Here is a 23,382-nt window from a genome sequence, read left to right as displayed (position 1 = left end):
GATTATTGTTTTCCCTCACTTTGTTAGTTTTAAGTTTACATTTATTCAGCAAATCTTTAGCAGCTATGACTATCTTTATACCTATATGCATCTACAGCATTGTCAACCTCATTTTGTGATTCATGGAATATTCCTACTAAAATATATTGACAAGGGCATGAAAGGTGCCACGACTATGTTTGCCATCAACTTGTTGAAATCTTTTTAATTTCACACGAGTCACAAGAAGTGTTTTTAACTAACGCAATATGGTTATCATGTGGTCCAATATAGTCACCATGTGGTCCAATATAGTCACCATGTGGTCAAATATGGTCATCATGTGGTCCAATATGGTTATCATGTGGTCTAATATGGTCATCATGTGGTCCAATATGGTTATCATGTGGTCAAATATGGTCATCATGTGGTCCAATATGGTCATCATGTGGTCTAATATGGTCATCATGTGGTCTAATATGGTTATCATGTGGTCCAATATAGTCACCATGTGGTCCAATATAGTCACCATGTGGTCTGATATGGTTATCATGTGGTCTAATATGGTCATCATGTGGTCTGATATGGTTATCATGTGGTCTAATATGGTTATCATGTGGTCTAATATGGTCATCATGTGGTCTAATATGGTTATCATGTGGTCTAATATGGTTATCATGTGGTCCAATATAGTCATCATGTGGTCTAATATGGTCACCATGTGGTCTAATATGGTCATCATGTGGTCTAATATGGTTATCATGTGGTCCAATATAGTCATCATGTGGTCTAATATGGTCACCATGTGGTCTGATATGGTTATCATGTGGTCCAATATAGTCACCATGTGGTCCAATATAGTCACCATGTGGTCTAATATGGTCATCATGTGGTCTAATATGGTTATCATGTGGTCTAATATGGTCATCATGTGGTCTAATATAGTCATCATGTGGTCCAATATAGTCATCATGTGGTCTAATATGGTCACCATGTGGTCTGATATGGTTATCATGTGGTCCAATATAGTCACCATGTGGTCCAATATAGTCACCATGTGGTCAAATATGGTTATCATGTGGTCCAATATAGTCACCATGTGGTCCAATATAGTCACCATGTGGTCAAATATGGTCATCATGTGGTCCAATATGGTTATCATGTGGTCTAATATGGTCATCATGTGGTCAAATATGGTCATCATGTGGTCTAATATGGTCATCATGTGGTCTAATATGGTCATCATGTGGTCCAATATAGTCACCATGTGGTCCAATATAGTCACCATGTGGTCAAATATGGTCATCATGTGGTCCAACATGGTTATCATGTGGTCTAATATGGTCATCATGTGGTCAAATATGGTCATCATGTGGTCTAATATGGTCATCATGTGGTCTAATATGGTCATTATGTGGTCTAATATGGTCATCATGTGGTCAAATATGGTCATCATGTGGTCTAATATGGTCATCATGTGGTCAAATATGGTCATCATGTGGTCTAATATGGTCATCATGTGGTCAAATATGGTCATCATGTGGTCCAATATGGTAATCATGTGGTTCAATATAGTCATCATGCGGTCAAATATGGTCATCATGTGGTCCAATATGGTCATCATGTGGTCCAATATGGTCATCATGTGGTCAAATATGGTCATCATGTGGTCAAATATGGTCATCATGCGGTCTAATATAGTTATCATGTGGTCCAATAAAAGAGCGGATGCAATGTTGTATGTATATGTGAGGCTCCATCTTCAAATCGGGAGAGAAAAATCACTGCCACAGTTTTCATCAAATTTATAACAGATTCTGAAGCTAAAATTTTGTATCAAAATAAATTTTAGATTTAAAAACTGTATAGAGAAATCTACATCCTTATTACCTAGGGGTTAAACAGGAGCCTTCTCAATGGATACGACATTATATGGCATGATACTGCAAATCGTATCAGCGGCAAGTGTAAAGCCTATCATATCAGATGCAAGTGTATAACACATCCTAAAAGATGCGGGTGTATAGCATATCATATCAGGGGTGCAGCACATCATATCAGGTGCAGGTATGTAGCATATCATATCAAGTGTATAGCATATCATATCAGGTGCAGGTATGTAGCATATCATATTAGGTGTATAGCATATCATATCAGGTGCAGGTATGTAGCATATCATATTAGGTGTATAGCATATCATATCAGGTGCAGGTATGTAGCATATCATATTAGGTGTATAGCATATCCTATCAGGTGCAGGTATGTAGCATATCATATTAGGTGTATAGCATATCCTATCAGGTGCAGGTATGTAGCATATCATATTAGGTGTATAGCATATCATATCAGGTGCAGGTATGTAGCATATCATATCAGGTGTATAGCATATCATATCAGGTGCAGGTATGTAGCATATCATATTAGGTGTATAGCAAATCAAATCTAACAGAAAAATGTGCTTTAAATAAATAACATCCATGTAAAAGTACTGTGCACAGTGTTTATGAAAATATTACAAATTTATGTATTACTTGTAGAAATATGGCATTTCGATATATATTTTTATTGCTTTCTTGACAATAATTTCATCTCTAACCCAACAGTTTGTTAAATTTTACAAAAATACAAGAATTATAAAGAGGGCATTAGTTAATCAACCAGATTAATTAAATTTATTGTATAGATGGATTGTATAGATATCATGCAGAATATTGCACTTTTGAGGCAATTTATACAAATGATATTGTATCTTGGTGCATTGCACACAGTAATGTCACATTTCGATGTAGCACCTCGACACACATTGTACTTTGATGTAATGCGTGTAGAAATATTGTATTTTGTTGTGCTTCATGAAAAAGTATGACGTTTTGATATTTGCATGCTGAAATTTTAAATCCAGACTTGCGACATGTAAAGGCGCAGGAGCTGCAATTGAAACGTATAATTTTACCCATAGCCATCAAATATTTCTCTTTATCAATTCTTCTTGCTACCACTTCAATACTATAAATAACCGTAATTGAATATTCATAATTGTGCTTATGTAATACAATATATTTATATATAATAACATAGATTAATATTTAATGTAAGATTATTGCATAAGAAAACAATAAAAGCGTGCAATATCAATAATCAATAATATCAATAATGACACGAATTCAACAGACCTTCTTTCAACTGACACCCATACAAGTTTTACAGACTTTCTAACATCAGAATATAAAAAGTAAAATAGCTGACAGAGAGTAACTAAAACTTGGGACAGAAAAGGGTGAGTATAAGATCCTTCCTATAAGTGTAGGTGTGCTATTCCACCAGGCAACTCACAGGCTAAATAATTAAAAGGCAGTCATACTTTGAGTCATTCTGTCCCGAACTGTCAACAGGCTATCTGTTGAGGATGAATGTACAGTCGCTTTCTTATTTGTATCTAACAGGTTTTCCCTCATCTCCAAGCTATCGCTCGAGTCAGATGCAGAATGGCGACGCAATGAACCAAACCGTCTTCTATCGCTGATGGACGTCGGTCTGGAACGTGGAGGAGACCGAGATCTGATAGTCGGGTGGTCTGACCATGCTGGCATGGTAGATGTGTTCAGGGAACCTAGAATGGTGTGCCTATGATATGGGTTAACATTATCTGATGTCAAAAAGTATCCTAAGACAGCGTAGCATGGAGAAACAAGGAGTTGTGCTCTCTATAAGCCATATGTGGCTCACAAATAGGCTATTTATAGTTTTTGTGAATGAATTAAAGGATGGTGGTTTGAGTAATAGATTCTTAAGTGATGAATATTTCAAATTTGATAACAGTTGTCACTTGTAGTGTTCAATTAGCAGCCTAGTATTATATGCGGCAGCTAAGAACAGACGACTTGTAAAATTAGCAAAAAATAACTCCAAACCGTCTGCTGACAAGTTAGGAAGCAGTCTAACTAGCCATATTGAGCTCATAAACAGCATCTTTAGTTATGCTAAGCGTTGTAAGATCATTGTTAAATGCTGAAATGATACAAGACATCATTGCACGTAACACATAAGTACATACTGGTAGCTAAGCGACGTGCAAACAAATATAAAACAGTTATAAACTGTAGCAATGCTGAACTATGTACACATAAAAGATATAGAAGCATAGACTGGAAAGAGAGCCATTCTGACAGACATTTGAACGAGAGCACAACTCCATGCATACATTGATTAAACAAGTTGTGTGTTTGTTTTATAGCGACGGCAAACTCACTGCTGGTGTATATCCATAAATGCGCAAAGCATTCCGCTTTTTGGCAGGCATTTTTTCACCACAAATCTTAAGACCAGGTCAATATCCACAATTAGCTGTAGATTGCTGTGAGGAATACAATGAATTTTGCATAAAGAACTTGCAAGAGTAACTTGTTTAGTCAATTATTCTCCATGCTGTTGCAGAAGAGAGACTTGGTCTGTCAATAGCAACAACTCATATCATTTACTAAAGTAGCATATTAACAGATTAATACCAAAAGTTTTATCAGCTTTTCAGAGACTTTTTAGGAAATAGTTTGCCATGCAAAAAATAGTTTTGATTAATGTTGAAGAAATATTAGTAACGGAGTGGTTGATTGGTTGATGGATGATTTGTATGCTGGCAGCATTCAGGTTAGTTTCCTTCATAACATAATTGTGTCAATTGCATCGATTGTATTAACGTATCGATGTATCGACGTATTGACGTATCGATGTAATGATGGCATCAACCTAAAATAATAGTAGTTGTTACCATCAAGTTATGTTTACTTTCAAAAATTTCTTACCAGCCCCTGAAGTTTAATTAAACGATCTGCAAGAACCACTTGCCTGAGATCTTCAGGAGACATCACATGGTTTGAGTATTAATGTAGCTACCCTAGGACACTTATATTTCGCTAGTATTTAGTTTCGTGAGTAGCACACAGAGTAAAATTTCGCTGCAACTTAATTTCGCGGCACTGATGAGTGCGAAGTTATAGTGGTGTGAAAATAAATGCAGTGGAAAAACATTATATTCCTCAGGTCCAGTTCACTAATAAGAAAAAAATTCAATTTGGGAATAGTTCGTATTTGTAAACCACAGGTTGAAATGTGTGGGTGAGATCGACAATTCAATTTGATCACTTGCTGCCATTTGTTTCTTAGACTATCAATGACATCTAGGTCCCTCCCGCCGTGACTTTCACGCTCGAATCCCAAGAAAAAGAAAATAGATAGGTAACAACCAACTTCACAACCAAAACTGTATAACCCTTACGCTGCCATAAACGCATTTATGCGTTTTCTAGGGGCCACTGACATAAACGCATTTTCTGACTTTCTCAGCAATTGTCTGGTAACCTGATTTTATTATTTGTTGACCACATAACCCACGGTCTTTAAGTGTTTTATGAAATTGACTGTGTTGTCCGAAGATTTCTCTATAAAATCAGCCTAAAACAACGAAGCAATTTTAAACTTTTGTTTGAGAATTTCTAATCCAAAAACGAAGATTTTTCTGTGAGTTAATTAACTACCCCGCGCGAGTCATAAAACAGGTAATTAGTTGTTGATGACATAATAGCCAGTTTAGATTTTTGTGATTATACAGATAATCAAAGTAGAACTTGAAAAATACTGTATACATATCATGAAGCAATATCGGCAATTTCGGTAAAATGGCTGGCACTAGGCCGGTAACCAATTTGTACATGATTGGCAGTGAAAGAGATAATGTGGTTGGACCTGATGAGGGTTGATATTGTTTTTGGATGGTAATAAAATTCATCACTGCAATAATTATTCTTCAATTTTACGACTTCACCTACCAGACTTTCATCCTCATCAGTTACAAATTCGGTGACTAAACTGATATTGCTTTGCCATGCTGCTCAGTTGGTGTATTAGCTATAATGAGTTTACCAGAAATTTCCCATTTATCCTAACCACAGACGAAAGTTGCCTGCATTTCTAATATTACGATTTTATTGTGGATATCAATGAACAAAGCTATTTAACTTCGCGTTTTCGCTCGTTGGTTATGATAGTTTAGTTTCGCTCATTAAATTTTCGCGAGAGGATTACACCGCGAAAACGCGAAAGTTAGATGCCGCGAATACATAAGTGTCCTAGGGTAGTCATGTGTAAATATTTATTAAAATTTTAACAGAAAACCTTGTGAGATGACAAGACTGAGGACTTGTCTAGAACACAGTCTAACGTAAGTCCAAAAGTGGAGTGTTTGAATTTTAGCAGGTAGATTTCTAGAAAGATTTTTTTGACAGTGTTTTAACTCTCATCCGCTGATCTTTTTAGAACTCGGGCAAAGCATAGCCTACATCCGTTGATTTATTTTAATGATTGCCTAGACTAGTGAGCTGGAAGAAAATAATAGCCTACATCGTATGATTGGGCTGTTGACAGACCTTCATCTCTTTGAGAGAAGCCATAACACTTTTCTTACCAATACTCAATGAAAGCCGGTCAAGAGAACCATAGAAGTTTTCTTCACAAACTTCTTCGTGGCCCCTCACTTCCCGTTGCCATTTAGCTGGTTTTTGGTCATGCTTCTTGCAGCAGCCTCGAGCCGCAAACTTGAGATTGTGCAGAAATTCCTCACACACGCTCATCTATTTTCATAAAAACTAGCTACTCATAGAAGTAGCCAATTCATGAATATACATGTAGACTTCCTTGGAGTAATTATGTCAACAATATTTATATTAAGGTCACTAGGTCACTGACTCGGTTCCAATTCTGCAGGCCATACATAAACTCAAAATCTGTTATTGTATTTTATTACCAGTTTATCTTTTGTCCTATTATTTATGGTAAACATATTTATTGTAATCTAGCTCCAAGATATATCACTAATAATTTATTTTTGTTAAAAAAGAAGCATTCTGACTAACTGCAAATTTACATCATATTCCAGTGCATCTTATTCAAATGAATGATCTTTTCAAATTTTTGCACTTTCTTACTTTACCTATGCTAAGTGTTGATTTTACATCAGTTAAATGTTTCAAGATACTTCATGGGTTGTGTTCTCATTTTTGCTTGACAATTACATGTTTTTAATTCATTTCAACCTACGGGATATGAACAAATTGCTACATCTAACAATTATTTTGGAAATATCATTGTTAGCTCCTTTAACAATCTTCCACCTAATATCCATTCTCCATACAAAGGTATTTAAACACTGTTTGTCAAACTATTTATTTGATTTTATTGACTAACTGTTGCTTTTTTTATTCCATGATTATTGTATGGAGTATCTTGAAAAACATTTTTGTTTAAAATGAAATCATTGCCAATAGCCTAAGATTGGTAATTTGTAGTAATAATATCAAGTAATAACAAGATAATTTGCAGCAGTCTACTAATTCAATAGTAAAAGCATTACTCTAGATTTTATCTTGTTCCAAAAAATTTTCAACTGGGAATTGAGTGTTTTCACTACTTGGTAGCTTTGTATCTTATCTTCTAAGTATTTAGTAGCAAGAGTACAAACTATTAGCTCCGCCTGATCCATTTTGACATTTCCGGAGCCGTATAGCACCCACAGCTCTGGCCATTTCTAATGAGACTCTTAGGATCTAGCTCTACTCACATAGACATCTTTAGGTCACACTCTATCTTAATCTGGCACATCTAACTATGTCTGTGGCATCACGAGATCAAGATTTGAGTTAAACAAGCGATACACATATTACTTCAAACTAACTTTTGTGAAAAAGACCTTTGTTAGTAAAAAAGTTTTTACTTTCTAGCGAACTTTAAAAACACTCATGGTTGCTTTGTTTCCAATGGCTGGCTTATAAAGTTATATTACCTGACTCTCCCGACTGGCCTTACGCGCTCCGCAGATCATCTCTATTATCAGTAAGATGAAAGCAACAGCCAACAAAAGACCAAGAACTAAGAAGACTCCAACAAAGTTTGGTAAACCCAACTGGTTGGATTCTATTCCTGAAGGTCCTTTGTTCTGGTCGGTACATGGGTTGTTGTTGACCTGAGACAAACACAAACATAATTATGGTAGAGCATATAAAAAGAAAGATAAACTTATTTATGAAAAGAAAATAAGAATTAAAACTAGCTAATCAGAGCGTCAAAAAGTTGACCTATTTTGTACATGAGTTGTTGTTGACCTGAGACAAACAAAAACATAACTATGGTAGAGCATATAAAAAGAAAGATAAACTTATTTATGAAAAGAAAATAAGAATTAAAACTAGCTAATCAAAGCGTCAAAAAGTTGACCTATTTTGAACATGCTATCAGCTTTTAATTGAAGGTTTGCTATCATAAAAAGTAGAGAAATTTCTGCTAGACTTAATAAGGTTCATCTTCTGGAAGCTTCTTCTAGCACGCTAATCATTGGCAGCAAACTTGAAGGCTTTTGATTATCTTTATTGCTGTTTTTTCTTATTTTAATTATTTGATAAATTGCATCACTATTAATAACCTCTCTCTAAAAATTAGTAAATGTTTTTAGTTAATGGCTGTAAAACTTGCAAGTTTTCCGGATACAGTTGCAGCAGCTTGAGTTTTCTAGAGGTCTAGATAGATAGCATCAGCTGACTGACTTGTAGAGCAGCCAGATATCTGACTGATATTTAGAGTTGTTAAAGTATAAATAAAAATGGTCACAAAAATATATGACTAGTTCGGGAATTCCTTGCGTTTCAACCCAAAATACTGAGTAGATTTGGTTGACCTGAATATGCATATACATGTACACTTGTACAGTAATATATCGCAGTACAAGTCCATTGTATTTGAATATCGTAATAAGAATGTGAAGGGGCCAGTTCTACTATATAGCAACTTCTTGACAAGGAAGCGTTTAGTACCCAAACACCTGGATCACGGCATGGTTCAACACAAATACAAGATGTAAAAAATGCAATAACGGTGCAATCTCGCTACAGTCATCACCTCAATAACCAAAATGCAAAGACAATGCAGTAGTAATGCAATCTCGCTACAGTCATCACCTCAATTACAGTCATCACCTCAATTACCAAGATGCAAAGACAATGCAGTAATAGTGCAATCTCACTACAGTCATCACCTCAATAACCAAGATGCAAAGACAATGCAGTAGTAGTGCAATCTCACTACAGTCATCACCTCAATAACCAAGATGCAAAGACAATGCAGTAGTAGTGCAATCCCACTACAGTCATCACCTTAATAACCAAAATGCAAAGACAATGCAGTAGTAGTGCAATCTCGCTACAGTCATCACCTCAATAACCAAAGTGCAAAGACAATGCAGTAGTAGTGCAATCTCGCTACAGTCATCACCTCAATTACCAAGATGCAAAAACAATGCAGTAATAGTGCAATCTCACTACAGTCATCACCTCAATAACCAAGATGCAAAGACAATGCAGTAGTAGTGCAATCTCACTACAGTCATCACCTCAATAACCAAGATGCAAAGACAATGCAGTAGTAGTGCAATCCCACTACAGTCATCACCTCAATAACCAAAATGTAAAGACAATGCAGTAGTAGTGCAATCTCGCTACAGTCATCACCTCAATTACCAAGATGCAAAGACAATGCAGTAGTAGTGCAATCCCACTACAGTCATCACCTCAATAACCAAGATGCAAAGACAATGCAGTAGTAGTGCGACACTAATTAAGGTAAGCAGAAATATAACTGGCGTACAGAATACACAGGTTTCTTGCAGTCATTACTAAGGTGCAGCTGTACTCAAAACAGTGCAAAGCTTATTCAAAAACCTCTGACTAACTCATATGCATATTATATTCTAATCACGGCTGACTTTAATAGAGGTATAAGAATCTGTATTTGTGATCAATATCATGGATGTGAGTTTGTCCTTTTTCAATTAATTTTAGACTTTCAAAGTACATATTTAATTGGCTAGCTATGGGGTGAGAGTCATCATGCAAGCTGCGACAGCAATGGCAATGCAAGGTTAGATTGAGAAAAGGAATGGGTCACTTACTTGCCACCACTTGTTGTACAGATTAAGAATGATCTGATTTTCCTTGAGTTTCAATATGGTATCAGAGATGTGGTTGGTATAGGGTGAGTCTGCAGCAAACACTCTCTATTTAATACACTAGGAAATCATATATAATAGCGGCTGACTTGCATCAGATGTATCAATGCTTGCTTCACAGTGTCTAACCTATATATGGTAATGTCTAATATTCCTGTGATGAGTTCTAATATTTCTGTGGCAGTGTCTAATACCTATATGACAGTGTCTAATACCTATATGACAGTGTCTAATACCTCTACAGCATTGTCTAATATTTGTATGTGTTTTAATATTTCTATAGCATTGTGCTTAATAAATTTATGACAGTATCTAATATCTCAATAGCAGTGTCTAATTTACTTTGGGTAGTCTCCATTATTTCTATAATTAGTTCTAATATTTTTATGATAGTGTCTAACTTCTCTATGGCAGCGTCTAATATCTCTATGACAGCGCTTAGTACCTCCATGGTAGTATCTGATATCTATACTGTGTCTTTATTTTTTCATAACATCTTATGTTTACACTAGAATTAATATTGTCTATAAGCACTAGCTGCAGTTTTTAAACGGATTTTACGTGACCTCTTTAATGCATCGCTTATTGTTGCAAGTACATCTACTGAAATTATGCCTGATGGCTACTCAAAAATAATATTTAAATTCTATAAAAGTTTCAGACATGTTTGTCTTTCCTTTATAGTAATCTCAGGATCAAATAAAAACTAATAATAGTCTGTGGAGGCGCACTACATAAGTAAGCTGCTTACGTTTAGGTAGTGCTATGCTGTACATGATGGAGTTAAGTTCTCCTCCAATCTGAATGAGAGAACAATTCTTTGTCAGTTCATACTTGAGTGAAGTTGATTCCATTATATATGCATAGCTACAAACAGTATATATATAAATATAATTATACAATATATATATATAAATATATATACAATGCAGCTTTACATCTTGTCGCTCGTCAGGCCAAAATTGAATAATGGAAGAGCGATGATATGATTGGTGCCATATATATAAGTCAATGCCATATATACATGTATATGGCATCGATCATATCAAATATGATCGATGCCATATACCTAAACCTATACAAATATCAATGTTTTGTTTTTTATTTGCCACTGTGTCCAGCTATGGTTGGTTAAAAGTGTGCGATGATAAACGCCTACAGCACTGGAGTTGAACACACAATGATTGCAATTACAAGCATGCAGTCCCGTGCAACTAACCACAAGGCCAAGCCATTCTTATCTGTATTAGCTTATCTACGGTAACCTTATCGTGATTAAAGCTAGATATGTACATTTTATTATGAATTAATACTACTGTTATGGCTATTGAGCTATAAGAGATTGTGACAATTATGAGATAATAGTTTATGGCTATAGTAATCCTTTTGCTTATAACAATCCTGTTTACATCTGAAGCAAGATAGCCATATAGCGCTCTATTGTATTTTTACCATATACCAAGCTACTATTTATAAAGCTACTTTTGGTTCCATATAAATACCAACCACATCTTCAGTTCAAGTTGTGTGTTTCCGTCAGTGAATAAACTACATTACAATCTACAGTACTTTAGGCTTCAATTATTTACAAGAATACAACAGTTACTGTTGTATTCTTTACAAGAATACAACAGTTACTGTTGTATTCTTTACAAGAATACAACAGTTACTGTTGTATTCTTGTAAAGAATTGAAGCCTGAAGTAGTGTAGATTGTAATGTATACTATAATGTAATACTATAAGAATACTATGTAATACTATAATACTATAATTGTATGTAATACTATAAGAATACAACAGTATTCTTATAGTATTACTGTTGTTACTTTTTGCATTTGTTCTTCATTTAAATTATTTTTTACAGCCAGTTCAAACTCAATTGTTTCTTTTTCTATTTGTAATTTTCAAATGTACCATTTCAATTTCAAATGTGTCGTTACACCCACATTTTTTGTTTCGGTTAATCTGTAAAAGCTAAATGCTTTGTATGTAGACAAATGCATAATCTGGAGTAGGCATTGCCTCTACATTCTCTCCGATCCATCAGACAAAGTATCAGACAAAAACAGTCCGATATCCCATTCTCACATTTGTACCAGTATTGAGCGATACCATTATTGTTCATCAAAACTTGGAATACAACGAGCTTCTGCTGCAACAGTAACCTTTTTTATACACACTTTTATGTACCCATTGTTTATTTGTTCTCTGAATTTATTTGAACTCACAAAAACACTTGTCTCATGATATGAAGTTTTAAGATTGGAATGGTAAATGTCGTATATGGCAAATAAAAATAAGTTTTCTGTGCAAAGACTTTGTATTGACAGGTAATGCCAGGCATTCAACTCATGTATCCATTTATATAAACCTCAAAGTTTGTCGATTAAAATCTAGGAATGAAAATTTTGCATCGCAGATGATTTGATCTTGAAACCTCCCGCCTGGAGACCAGCGATCTAATCCAATACACTACGATAACCAAACCGCTAGCAGAATCTCTACATCGGTTAAAATAATCACACTTGGTCTTGGAGTCATTAACTAGTACAGTTAACAGTTATGAGTTATGTAACGATTATTAAGCTGTATGCAAGCACGGTAATTGTTTTAGTTTTGGATTACCAGGTAAGTTCCTCGAATTCATTGGGTAATTGTTTTATTAGCCGAGCAATGCCGGGCACTCGGCTAGTATATATATATATATATATATATATGTACATAATTCTCAACGTTTGTCTGTCTGTCTGCTTGTCCAGTTATAGCGATAAATTTTGAGAAATTAAAAATCTGCTGGGCACTGGATTTGAACTCACAACCTGCAGTTCTGAAGACAGGCATTTATTCAATACACTGCCCTATCTAACTGGCTATGCTATGGAATAAGTTGGCACATACTTATTACACATGCCAATCTTTCACGGCTTCACGCTCAACACTGCAGTTAGTGGTATGCATGAAGCCATACTAGAAGAAAAACTTGTAAATCTACATGGCTAACAAGACTATTACAATCAGTATAGATCTGTAGTAGGCACTGCAGCCGGGAAGTATGGATTACATTGAAGTAAGCACAGTACACAAATAGACACAGTACACAGAAATAAACAGAACACCTTCATTTAAAATAGTAAGTTGTATAGGCCTATGTTGATTACAAATAAATGTTCTGAGCAAAAACATTTTTATTATCCGTTTAACGCTAGGCATTCACCTAGTATTATATATATACAGTATATGGCATTTATCATTTCATCGCTCTCCCATTGATCAATCAACCGCAACCTGAAAAGCAACAAGCGTAAAACAACAATGTATCTGCGGCGAGAAATTTTTGTTTATAAAACTGTGTCATTACATATCACTCTTTGTTGTCTTCTCCTTGACATTACTAATTATAAAACACTCACCCTCCATCTAGCACTTTCTGCACACCTTCTGATCCCTTTTCTACATTGTATATTTCTTTTGTGTCTACCATGAAAGCATTCATCTTAGCAAAGGTTGGTATAGTTGACTTCTAAAACCATTCATGGGATGAGTTGACATTCAACTGATTGAATAAATGACTTGCCAGTTCAGAGCTGTACAAGTACAAGCTGCAACTAAATAACACCGACAGTGAAATTTATGAAGACCATTGTATTACAGCTATGCTAAAGTTATTTTAAAACAAGTATTTATAAGATGCTGAAGCAATGTACATGTACATATTGCATTACTATTGAAAAAGATTCTAAAACCTTTAAAATCTATTTCAGCTTAATAATCTTCACATTTGCTGCTGAATATAGCTTACTGTGGTTTATGTGCTGGTCATGACAATGCGACCAGTTTAAATAATGCTCTACAAGAATATTATGATTTTTAAGACTTTTTTAAAGTTTTTTCTAAGTTAGTAGCAGCTCTGATAAACTACCATAAAGACGTTCAACAAAATGGGAAATTAACAAACAAGTAAAAACCCTTACTTCAAAAAACACTCTGGTAGATCCTGTAGCGAAACAACCATAAGTGATATCTGTTTGTCTGGCAAGGTCATCAGCACTCGTAATCTGTAGTTTCATCTTGCTTTTCGTTAAAAAGGCAGCTAAGTTAGCGGTATATGAAGAGACACAGATAAGACAGAAAAGCCACCAAAACATGGCAATTATTCTTGTTGGGGTCGACTTTGGCATTATTTCGGTACCTGCAAAAGCCAGTGAATTCAGATATCAATAGAATGAAACGTTCTTACACGCTTAAAATGAGACACAAACTATTTTGTAGTTACATGTGAAAACTAGAAAAATTCTATTCCATTATCACACTTATGTATTATTAAGTGCTAAAACTCTGGTCTAAAAAAAACAAACAAATTGGAGAGGCCCTTGTGAAGCCTTGGACATGCATTGCCATAACAATTATAGTTATGTAAGAAAAGCTATAAATAGGTATAAGGTAATAAGGAACAACAAAAGAAAACAAGCACATGATAGGAATGTAATTCTGGGAGCACATAAAATGTGCTCAATAGATAATCACATCCTATTTAGGGATGCACATGATAGTAAAGGGTTTTCAACTTAAAAATTTAAACATGAAGCTAAATGACCGAAACTATAATCGAGTCGATATGGCCAATAAAGAGTTGTCTGTCCTTCAAAGCATCGACCTAAAAGGGTAACGCGATAGGTACGTATTCTACATTGTGTTGCGTAAAATTATCTCCACATGTAGTATAGAATCAAGAACGTGAAACTGCTAAATACGTCACCGATTTATGCGTGTACAATAAAAATGGACTGGATTCCGCTCTTTTGCGCTATTAGTCTTGGTGAGCTTATTTTATTTAGATTTAGTCAGTATATGTCTGTTAACTGCATTAGGTAGTCACTAGAATATATGTAGTGGCATGTTTTTATGCACATACATATTATAGGTCGGTTAAAATTTGTAACGCTAATAAATAAAAAGGTAGGTCAGTCTTTGATGGGAACTTTAGGTTATAATAACCTGCACGAATTAAAGAAAAGCCGATAGCGATATTCGAAAATATCAAAATCTGCGTTTTTCAACGAAATTAAAGGTTTACCTCCTTAGATCGCTAATGCGAGAGATGTAGCCTAATACTAAGGAAAATGAAAAGTGAAAGTTAATATTGAATGACAGTCATAGCTTTTTTTCACAGTGGTAACCGTGCATCAATAACTGCTGATTTTTAAGTAAGTATTGTTGAACATTTGTATGTAACAGTGTAACGTAAGTTTTATAGATGTATCCTAACAAATTATAGTCTACCTGTATGTAATGCAAGCCTATTTTGTACATGCATCTAGCTCTTTATTTTTTAGCAGTGTGTTTGATGGTTAAATATAGGCCTCAGATTGATACTCCATTAGGTCTATGACATCAAGCCCCTACATTATGTTTAAGACCAGATACAACATATACTGGCAGTGCAAAAACATGATATCCATTATCCACACACAACAATAAAAATATGACTTTATTAGCTAAAGGCGTAAGCAATAAAAACCTCATTATCGAATTAAATTTTCCTCATCACAAATTCACAATCAATGATAAGTCAATGTGTGAGGAGTCTAATTTTTTTCAAGTATTTGCATTGATAATATTAGGGCTAGCACTTCCAGTAAAGCTTTTCTATTATAAGGTAAAGCTATAGGTTACAGCTATAGTTTATTAAAAGAACATTGTTGACCGTAAACAATAACAAGTAGTTTTATAATTTTATATACTAATCTAATCTAAAATTTTTTCACTACACCCTTCTAGAAAGAAGGAAAGGTGTGGGAACTCTTTTATTACAAAAATTCTTTACTAAAAACCTCTCAGGTCTCGAGTTGTTCTTGGCCAAAAAGAATTAAAAAACGCATTTGTCCGGATTGTTGGCACAAACAGACCTGCTTTCTGTCGAGTGTTATGGTGCTTGATAGTATTTTTTAAATCAGGGACCGTAAAGTTCCTTTCCACTGCTTTTAAATAAAATGCACACCTAATATCTTTTCGCCGTTTAGCTAAACTCTCGATCCCTGTATTTGCTCTTATTTCTGTAAAACTGACTTGCCCCTTTAGTTTAAAAATGAACCTTAAAGCGGTGTTCTGTATTTTCTCAAATCTTTTGATATCTTTTTCATAAACGGGTCCCATACCGTGCAACCGTACTCTAAAAGTGGCCTCACCAAAGAAAAATAAGCAATCTGCCAAGTTTTTGTGTCAGCATTCTTTAAAACTCTCCTTAGCATATGTAATGTTCTATTAGCTTTGCTTATTATTTTTACATAGTGAGTTTCCCATTTCAGGTTATTTTGCAGCTCAATGCCAAGATATGGATGTGAATCAACATTGTCTAAACGTTGGTCACATAAAAATATACGATTGAACATTTTCCACAGACCAATTAAAAACCAATTGTATCCAGACTAGTAACGCAGACATGCTATAATAGACTATAAATTTGTTATATGAGTGGCAGAGCCCCGATCAATGAGAAAGCTAAAAATTTAGATTATAGTTTCTAGAGCATAGACTAGCAAACAGGAAAGGGGAAACACAAAGTTGGTATTAGCTAACATTTAGCGTAGAATGCTATGGCTTGTCTGTGTAGGATAATCATAGTAGATATATGCACGCATGACAGGACCCATAGCTTGATTTTTAAAAACGAACATATATATATAATTAAACTCTTGTTATGCTCTGGCATATTTGATGTTCAATATATATAATGATTTTGACCAGTTTTCCTTGGGAGAGTATCCTTGCTTACTGTAATCATTCGAATTTATAAGTAGTACACCATACAAAGATGTGTTATAGTAATGATTTGTTTATATGCTTGATTGTGCAAGTGAACTATTATGAAATAACAGACAAAAGTTAACAGGTTTTTATGGTAGTAGCTCAAGGTGACAACCTATTAATGGGATCAGCTCAACACTTGCATTCCTGATGTCACAGTTTAGGAGCTAATGTGGCATTGTATTTTAGTGCTCACACTTGCATTCCTGATGTCACAGTTTAGGAGCTAATGTGGCATTGTATTTTAGTGCTCATCATTAGTGTTAAAGGGCAACAACAAAAAAAACAGTTGCGATTTTGTCTACCAACACTGAAAGGATACCTATTTGAGAACACTGTTACTCAGCGATGCTATCAATTTGTTACCGCTGAAGAGGATCGAGAGAATTGGGAACGTGCTCGGGAATACTGCCAGCTCAACAGTGGCAGACTTTTAAATATCAAGGATAATGACAAGCAGGTAGGCCTATGCAATGAATACTCCTGCTGAGATATTTCATGTATGGCCATGTGTTATATTCCTGTCTTCATCATTGACACTTGCTTATTGGCATCATTGAGCTCAGTAAATAAAACAGCAGCTAGGTGTACTTGAAAGTTATATAGCCGGTAACACAAGTCGCTGGCTATATATCTTTATACCTCTGAAATTTTCTGGGGTGACACGAGGTATTCGTGTCACCCCAACTGTTCTTGTTAGTCAAAAAGTATTTTGACATGATAGGATGTTTAGATCAATTTATGTAGCTGTTTGTTCTTATGAACTAACTTTTTATATTGTGTGGAGTTCGAGAATAATATACAGTCAAACATGGATAACTCCAACTTCACGGGACCGAGCGAAAGTGTTCGAATTATCAGAGTGTCCAAGTTATCAGAGCACTGTCACAAGTTCATGTATTTATTTATTAGTAGATACATGTACATATACAAGCTATAATATAAATCAAAAGCACAAATGGCTTGTTTCAAATTAAATGCTTCTAATGTAAAGTTTAAAACGTTTTTATCAAAAAGTATAGAGATTTTTCTATCACTTGAGATTGGTTTGTTGTTTGAGGTGATGTTATTGCCAGGACGTTTTTTAGATTGACATTGGCAAAACTTGATCGTTGTTGAAATGCTCAAAAGAAAAGACATCTTTTTCTTTTGAGCGTTTTACCCACGATCAATTTTGCCGATTTTTCCTGAAGTTTATGCAAAGATTACCTCACTTTACCTTGCTTCCGAAGGGCGATCGCTAAGCGGATGTTTGGTATAAATCAAATTTCACCAAACCTTTAGAAAAACGTTGACAAAAATATTTTGCCGATGGTGGTAATAACGACGCTTATGAATTACGAAAAGTTGAGGTTTACCTCTATGGCTTGGAATAAAGTGATTTGCTAAAGCGATAACAACCGTTTCGGTAGCCGTTGGGCAAAAAACAGTTCGAGTTAACAGTGTCGAGTTCGAGTTATCTATAGCAATTTATCATTACTTGGGAACGGACCAAAGAAACCGTTCGGGTTAACCATGTGTTCGAGCTATGCCTGGGCGAGTTATCCATGTTTGACTGTATATGCTTTATGATATGCCTTTATGTAAATAAAACCTCTAATTGAACGCCATTGCGCTCTATTTTTTAACATTTTTTCTATAATAATGGCGGTCAATTGGAGGCGGCGTTCAAATAGAGGCTGGCGGTCTATTTTTCAACTGGCTCGTCAGAATTTTCAGAAAATAAATTTAGCCCTATTACAGGCGAAACGAATGTCACCTATATTCTGCCCTCTTTTTCCGGGTGACCGATATTAAACATTTTGAATGCATTAAATCTGCTAACTTACCTCTAACTTGTCCAACATCTCTTAAAAAATGTGCATAAAGAAACCGAGAAATATCTCTACCAAGTGATGACTATTGGTTGCAATAGTTATCAACTATTGTTTGCAATTGACCTGGGATGATATTATAGCCTGTGTCTTTCTTTGCAATTTGTTGCCATTTTCAATTTTTATTTTACTCTAAATTTTAAGACGTATTTTTATTTGATATCTATAGCTAACATTGTTAAGTGAAAGCTCATTGCACTCACGGATATGTTTGCTACAGTTTGCAGCCGAAACTAGCTTTTTATGTGCAATAGAAATGGAGTTATGAGTATCGATCCATTGTAAGCCGTGTTAATATAGCTGAGATAATTAAGATAACCTCAAGAATGCCATTAAATAACATGCTGTAAATCTGCATATTTATAAGGTATGCAACAATAGTCAATTAAATGATACAAATGTATATTCATGAACAAGTGACATAAACGAACCATACTTATATTACATGCAGAAACAAAAATTAACGTTTTTAAAAACTTTTTGAATATTTTCATCGTATGTTTTTTAGTTCGCATAACTGCGTTCTGATTGTTGCTTTCGATGGAACGAACATCTTCTAGTTGTCCTAGACCTTCCGCAATATCTTCTGTCCTCAACTCTTCTTTTGCACTGCTGAACTAGTCGACATTAGCGTCCAAACAATTCTTTGGGAAAGCAAAACTTTCACGCGCTGCATTTATCAATAATGCAACGCGTAAAAGTTTTGCTCACAATAAACGTAACCTTCGGTTCAAAACTTGCGAAGCGGCTTTTATATGCATGTGCTTCGAAGTGTTAGGACCGCATTGAAAACAAAAACTCACTATTAGCCTGAGACAGTTAGTAGTCATTTCCATGGGGTTGCTTTCAATGTTCCATCTACCATCGCAAATTGAAACCATTTTTTATACTTTTTATAACGTTATTCTGAAGTATCATGACCGCGTTAAACAAGGAACCACTATAGCCTGAGACAGTAATTATTTATATAATGTTGCTCTGAAAGTTCGTTTACCATCTTAAATTTAAGCCGTTTTTATATAAGTAGGCTACTTCGAAGTAGAAAGACCGCTTTAGACAGAGAGCTACCACTAGCCTGAGACCGTTATTGATTACTTCTATGGTGTTGCTTTCAAAGTTTTAATGAAAAAAACGAGAAGCTTTGGAATTCGACAACGAGAGAATTAATTGTTATTGATATAAACGATTCAATGTTAATACGATTTTGTGGACACTTTTCTACTGATCAGTTGATATTATGGGCTCGTAAAAATCAAACAGTGTCAAAGTGGTAGTCAAATAGAGGTGGCGTTCAATTGAAGTGTGGCGGTCTATTTTTCAACTCTTCTCTCATGTTGGTGGTCAAGTGGAGGTGGAGTTCAAATGGAGGTGGCGTTCAATTAGAGGTTTCACAGTATGTATATATATATATATATTAGCTGTGCTACCCGGCGTATTAAAAATCTGCTTATAAACAATGAGAGTTGCCTGCCACTTGCTATTAGCATGGCACATTTCCAATGGATAATTTGAGTAAGCTTACTAATAAAAGCTACCCCTCCCCGTGACGTTACGCCATGACTTTGCGTCGTGATCTAAAGCGGTAGCCTATTTGCTCCCATATATCGCCTAGAGCCCTAGATAATAGCCACATATATCGCCTAGCAAATCTACCAAGCTCTGTGGCATAGTTAATAAGGTGTCGGACTGGTGAACAGGAGGGCCCGAGATCAAATATTAAAAACTGGCTTATAAAAAATGAGCAGTAATAAGAGTTGCCTGCCAATTGCTATTAGCCTGGCACATTGCCGATGGATAACATGAGTAAGCTTACTAATGGATTCTTTATTCCAAGGTTTTAATAGCTATAGCTGGACACGTACAACGACGACAGATACACACACGACCAACTTTGAGAAATTTGTATATAACATATATAGATATATGTATAAATATATGCTTTATGCAAATGTTTTTAGTTCATGATAGAGAATTTTCTCAGTGATCCAGCAAACACATATAAGCCTGAGACTGACTATGACCCCCTTGATAGTACAACGTGGAATGGGTATGACCCTGATGTTTGGATAGGTGCAATGAGGGACAGTATTGGAACAACTTGGAGGTTTGACCAGTACGCGACGTCTCGTACTGGTAAGTCTTAGACATAAAATCGCGTCATGGCTATTTAAGTACTTGGGCTCTCTTATCCAGATTAGCTATGAAAATGTATAGGAGTGGAAGGCCACTTTGAAGTGTGTTGTTTCTATAGAAGTATTATTTTGACTTGGATTTATAAATTTTTAATAAAAGTACAAACTTTGGGATGGCGTTTTTGCAGCAGCGCAACAAATTCATAGCTAATGATGGTTTCAAGTGAGCATAATGAAGACATTCAAGTTTCAAGTTGTAATATTGTCTAGGATGTTATGCAAAGGTTGGCCAATTGCCTGTTGGATCCTGTTTAATTAATTTGTTTCTTGTGATATTGCAGTGCAGTCTGTCATTCTCAATTGGTTCAACTATGGAGAGGACCGAGATGTGGTAGAGCAGCACGCCAAGCCAGCGCGTCTCTCCACTGACGCGTGTCTTTTCATGAGATTTCATTGGAAGAAGGGTTTCCCATCGATCGTTCAATATCCATGGTATGATCATGGCTCATGCACTGATCCGGATGGACATAAACATCCATTTATCTGCGAGTATGAAGGTAGATATCTAACATCATGTCTAGTCACCCTCGGGTTTTATATGCCCATCATATTGTTGGTGTCCTACATTGAGTGTCTCCCATCCAGAGATATGTCCCATCCAGGGATTTCCCATCCAGAGATATGTCCCATCCAGAGATATGTCCCATTCAGAGATATGTCCCATCCAGAGATATGTCCCACCAGAGATATGTCCCATCCAGATATATGTCCCATCCAGAGATATGTCCCATCCAGAGATATTTCCCACCAGAGATATGTCCCATCCAGAAATAGGTCCCATCCAGCGATATGTCCTATCGAGAGACATGTCCCATCCAGAGATATGTCCCATCCAGAGATGTCTCATCCAGAGATTTGTCCCATCCAGAGATTTGTCCCATCCAGAGATATGTCCCACCAGAGATATGTCCCATCCAGAGATACGTCCCATTCAGAGATACGTTCCATCCAGAGATATGTCCCATCCAGAGATATGTCCCATCCATTCTCTCTCATCTTCTGTTACTAATCTATTTATCCATTTGTGTTTATCGTTGATATAGATGGTTATGCCTATCTTTCACCCTTGCGAATTTAGTAAGTTTCTCAGTATTCCTTTGCAAGGCCTTGCGAGACGCACTACATGCTGTACCCTTTTTCTTTGCAGGCTATGAGTACTTAGACGCCACAGGTACCTCTAAGTGGCTTATAGTCATCATTGTACTCGCTGTCAATGTGTGCTGCGGGTTTGCTGCATGTGCTACATACTGCCTATGGGAGAAGATACATACGAGCTATAACGTGCTACAGGTGTGATTATTGACCTGGCCTTTTCCAGGTCATGTTTTATACTTATTAGTGGCTCCACCAATCTCCCTATCTTCCTAGCTTTTCTACAGACCTCAACATACTGAAGCCATTTTGTTTGTATTAGATGTTTTAACAAATGGAGGTATTTACCAATGTTTAGACTTGGGCAGTTGATAGGGCTGCATTCATATCCAGTGTCATACATTTATATAGTTTTTGTAGAGACCATTTTAACCATGGCACTCAACTAAGAATAGAACTATATGTATGGCATGAAGGGTAGTTTTATTCCTGGCTGTTTACTATAATCATTTGTTTATAAGAATATTAATTTTGTCTGCTGATTGATATCAATCTCTCACTCTTGCATTCCATTTATCTTTCGTATACAAATTTATATTTCAATATTAATTATTGTACATTTGAATACATTCCTGTGCATTTGTAGAAAATGTCATGTTTTTATTCCTTTCAGCTTTTTTTTTCACCATGTTTACTAGGAACTTGGCAATATCGTGCACCATGAGAGATTGTCATGAGGGATCAGTATGTGCATAATCATCAGGTGAGGTCATAAGGCGCCCGAGTAGGGTAGTGTTTAACAAGCCGGGATGTAAAACAGTGTCCAAGATCAATTCCGCATGAAGCAATGTTTTCCACTAACGCTGTTAGCGTGGCATTGGACATACATCGCTCTTATTATAGTAAATATTGCTGTGTTTATTAGTAAAGGCCACACAACAGCCTTCTGTGTCAGTGATGTGAAACTGAATGGATTATAATCACTAATTTGGCAGCTGTAGCATAATAACCTAGTTTTAATGGCGACATAACAACATGCCCTTCCACTTTTGTATTTATTTCTCGGGATACCGTGTTTCTACTGCGTTGTTCACTAAAGGAAGTCTCAGGTAAAGCAGGCAAATTATTGAATAACAGCAGCAAATGGCTTAGCATGTAGCTCTCATAGATATACGTAATAGATATATAGAAATAGACGTAAGTGCCATTTGCCATTCTAATGTTTTTATCAGCTATTTTCCATACCTTGTTGTAGAAAAGATCCAATAGTAAACCAAATGCTGTTGGCAGGTCCCAAGTCATTCTCCATTAGGTCAACATCAGGGTTGCATGGGTGGGGGTTATCCCATTGTTTAGGACTGAACCTGCAGAAAGATGAGAGGTTGCAGCGTACTT

At 35.7% G+C, this 23,382-nt stretch overlaps 2 protein-coding genes across 2 annotated transcripts; one reads left to right on the top strand and one right to left on the bottom strand.

The window, feature by feature from the left end:
* Positions 1-1,876: 1,876 nt before the first annotated feature.
* LOC137405311 (glutamate receptor ionotropic, kainate 2-like) lies at positions 1,877-13,518 on the bottom strand. Its single transcript, XM_068091538.1, has 7 exons — positions 13,436-13,518; positions 10,776-10,891; positions 9,968-10,056; positions 7,811-7,990; positions 6,437-6,602; positions 3,341-3,589; positions 1,877-1,953 (listed from the first exon to the last, which is right to left on the bottom strand). The coding sequence occupies exons 1-7, from the start codon at positions 13,516-13,518 to the stop codon at positions 1,877-1,879; spliced, it is 960 nt and encodes a 319-aa protein (XP_067947639.1).
* A 1,248-nt stretch (positions 13,519-14,766) lies between these two features.
* Positions 14,767-22,631, top strand: LOC137404326 (uncharacterized). Its single transcript, XM_068090520.1, has 5 exons — positions 14,767-14,841; positions 17,078-17,289; positions 20,662-20,836; positions 21,177-21,392; positions 22,043-22,631. Exons 1-5 carry the CDS (start codon positions 14,805-14,807, stop codon positions 22,189-22,191), a joined length of 789 nt encoding a protein of 262 aa, XP_067946621.1. The 5' UTR covers positions 14,767-14,804; the 3' UTR covers positions 22,192-22,631.
* Positions 22,632-23,382: the final 751 nt, after the last annotated feature.

This window comes from Watersipora subatra, chromosome 9 (genome assembly GCF_963576615.1).
Source record: "Watersipora subatra chromosome 9, tzWatSuba1.1, whole genome shotgun sequence".
NCBI classification, from domain to species: domain Eukaryota; kingdom Metazoa; phylum Bryozoa; class Gymnolaemata; order Cheilostomatida; family Watersiporidae; genus Watersipora; species Watersipora subatra.
Note: the sequence above shows the minus strand (reverse complement) of the source record. Positions and strands in the feature narration are given on the sequence as shown.

Excerpts from the sequence above, each read along its gene's own strand:
- LOC137405311 (XM_068091538.1), bottom strand. The coding sequence starts at position 13,518 with ATGAATGCTTTCATGGTAGACACAAAAGAAATATACAATGTAGAAAAG. Across the intron at positions 6,603-7,810 it reads AGGCCAGTCGGGAGAGTCAG|ATGAGCGTGTGTGAGGAATT; the intron begins GTAATATAACTT and ends TTATGAAAATAG. Across the intron at positions 3,590-6,436 it reads CCGGCTTTCATTGAGTATTG|GTTCCCTGAACACATCTACC; the intron begins GTAAGAAAAGTG and ends ACACCATTCTAG.
- LOC137404326 (XM_068090520.1), top strand. The coding sequence starts at position 14,805 with ATGGACTGGATTCCGCTCTTTTGCGCTATTAGTCTTG. Across the intron at positions 14,842-17,077 it reads CTTTTGCGCTATTAGTCTTG|TGCTCATCATTAGTGTTAAA; the intron begins GTGAGCTTATTT and ends ATTGTATTTTAG. Across the intron at positions 20,837-21,176 it reads GTACGCGACGTCTCGTACTG|TGCAGTCTGTCATTCTCAAT; the intron begins GTAAGTCTTAGA and ends GTGATATTGCAG.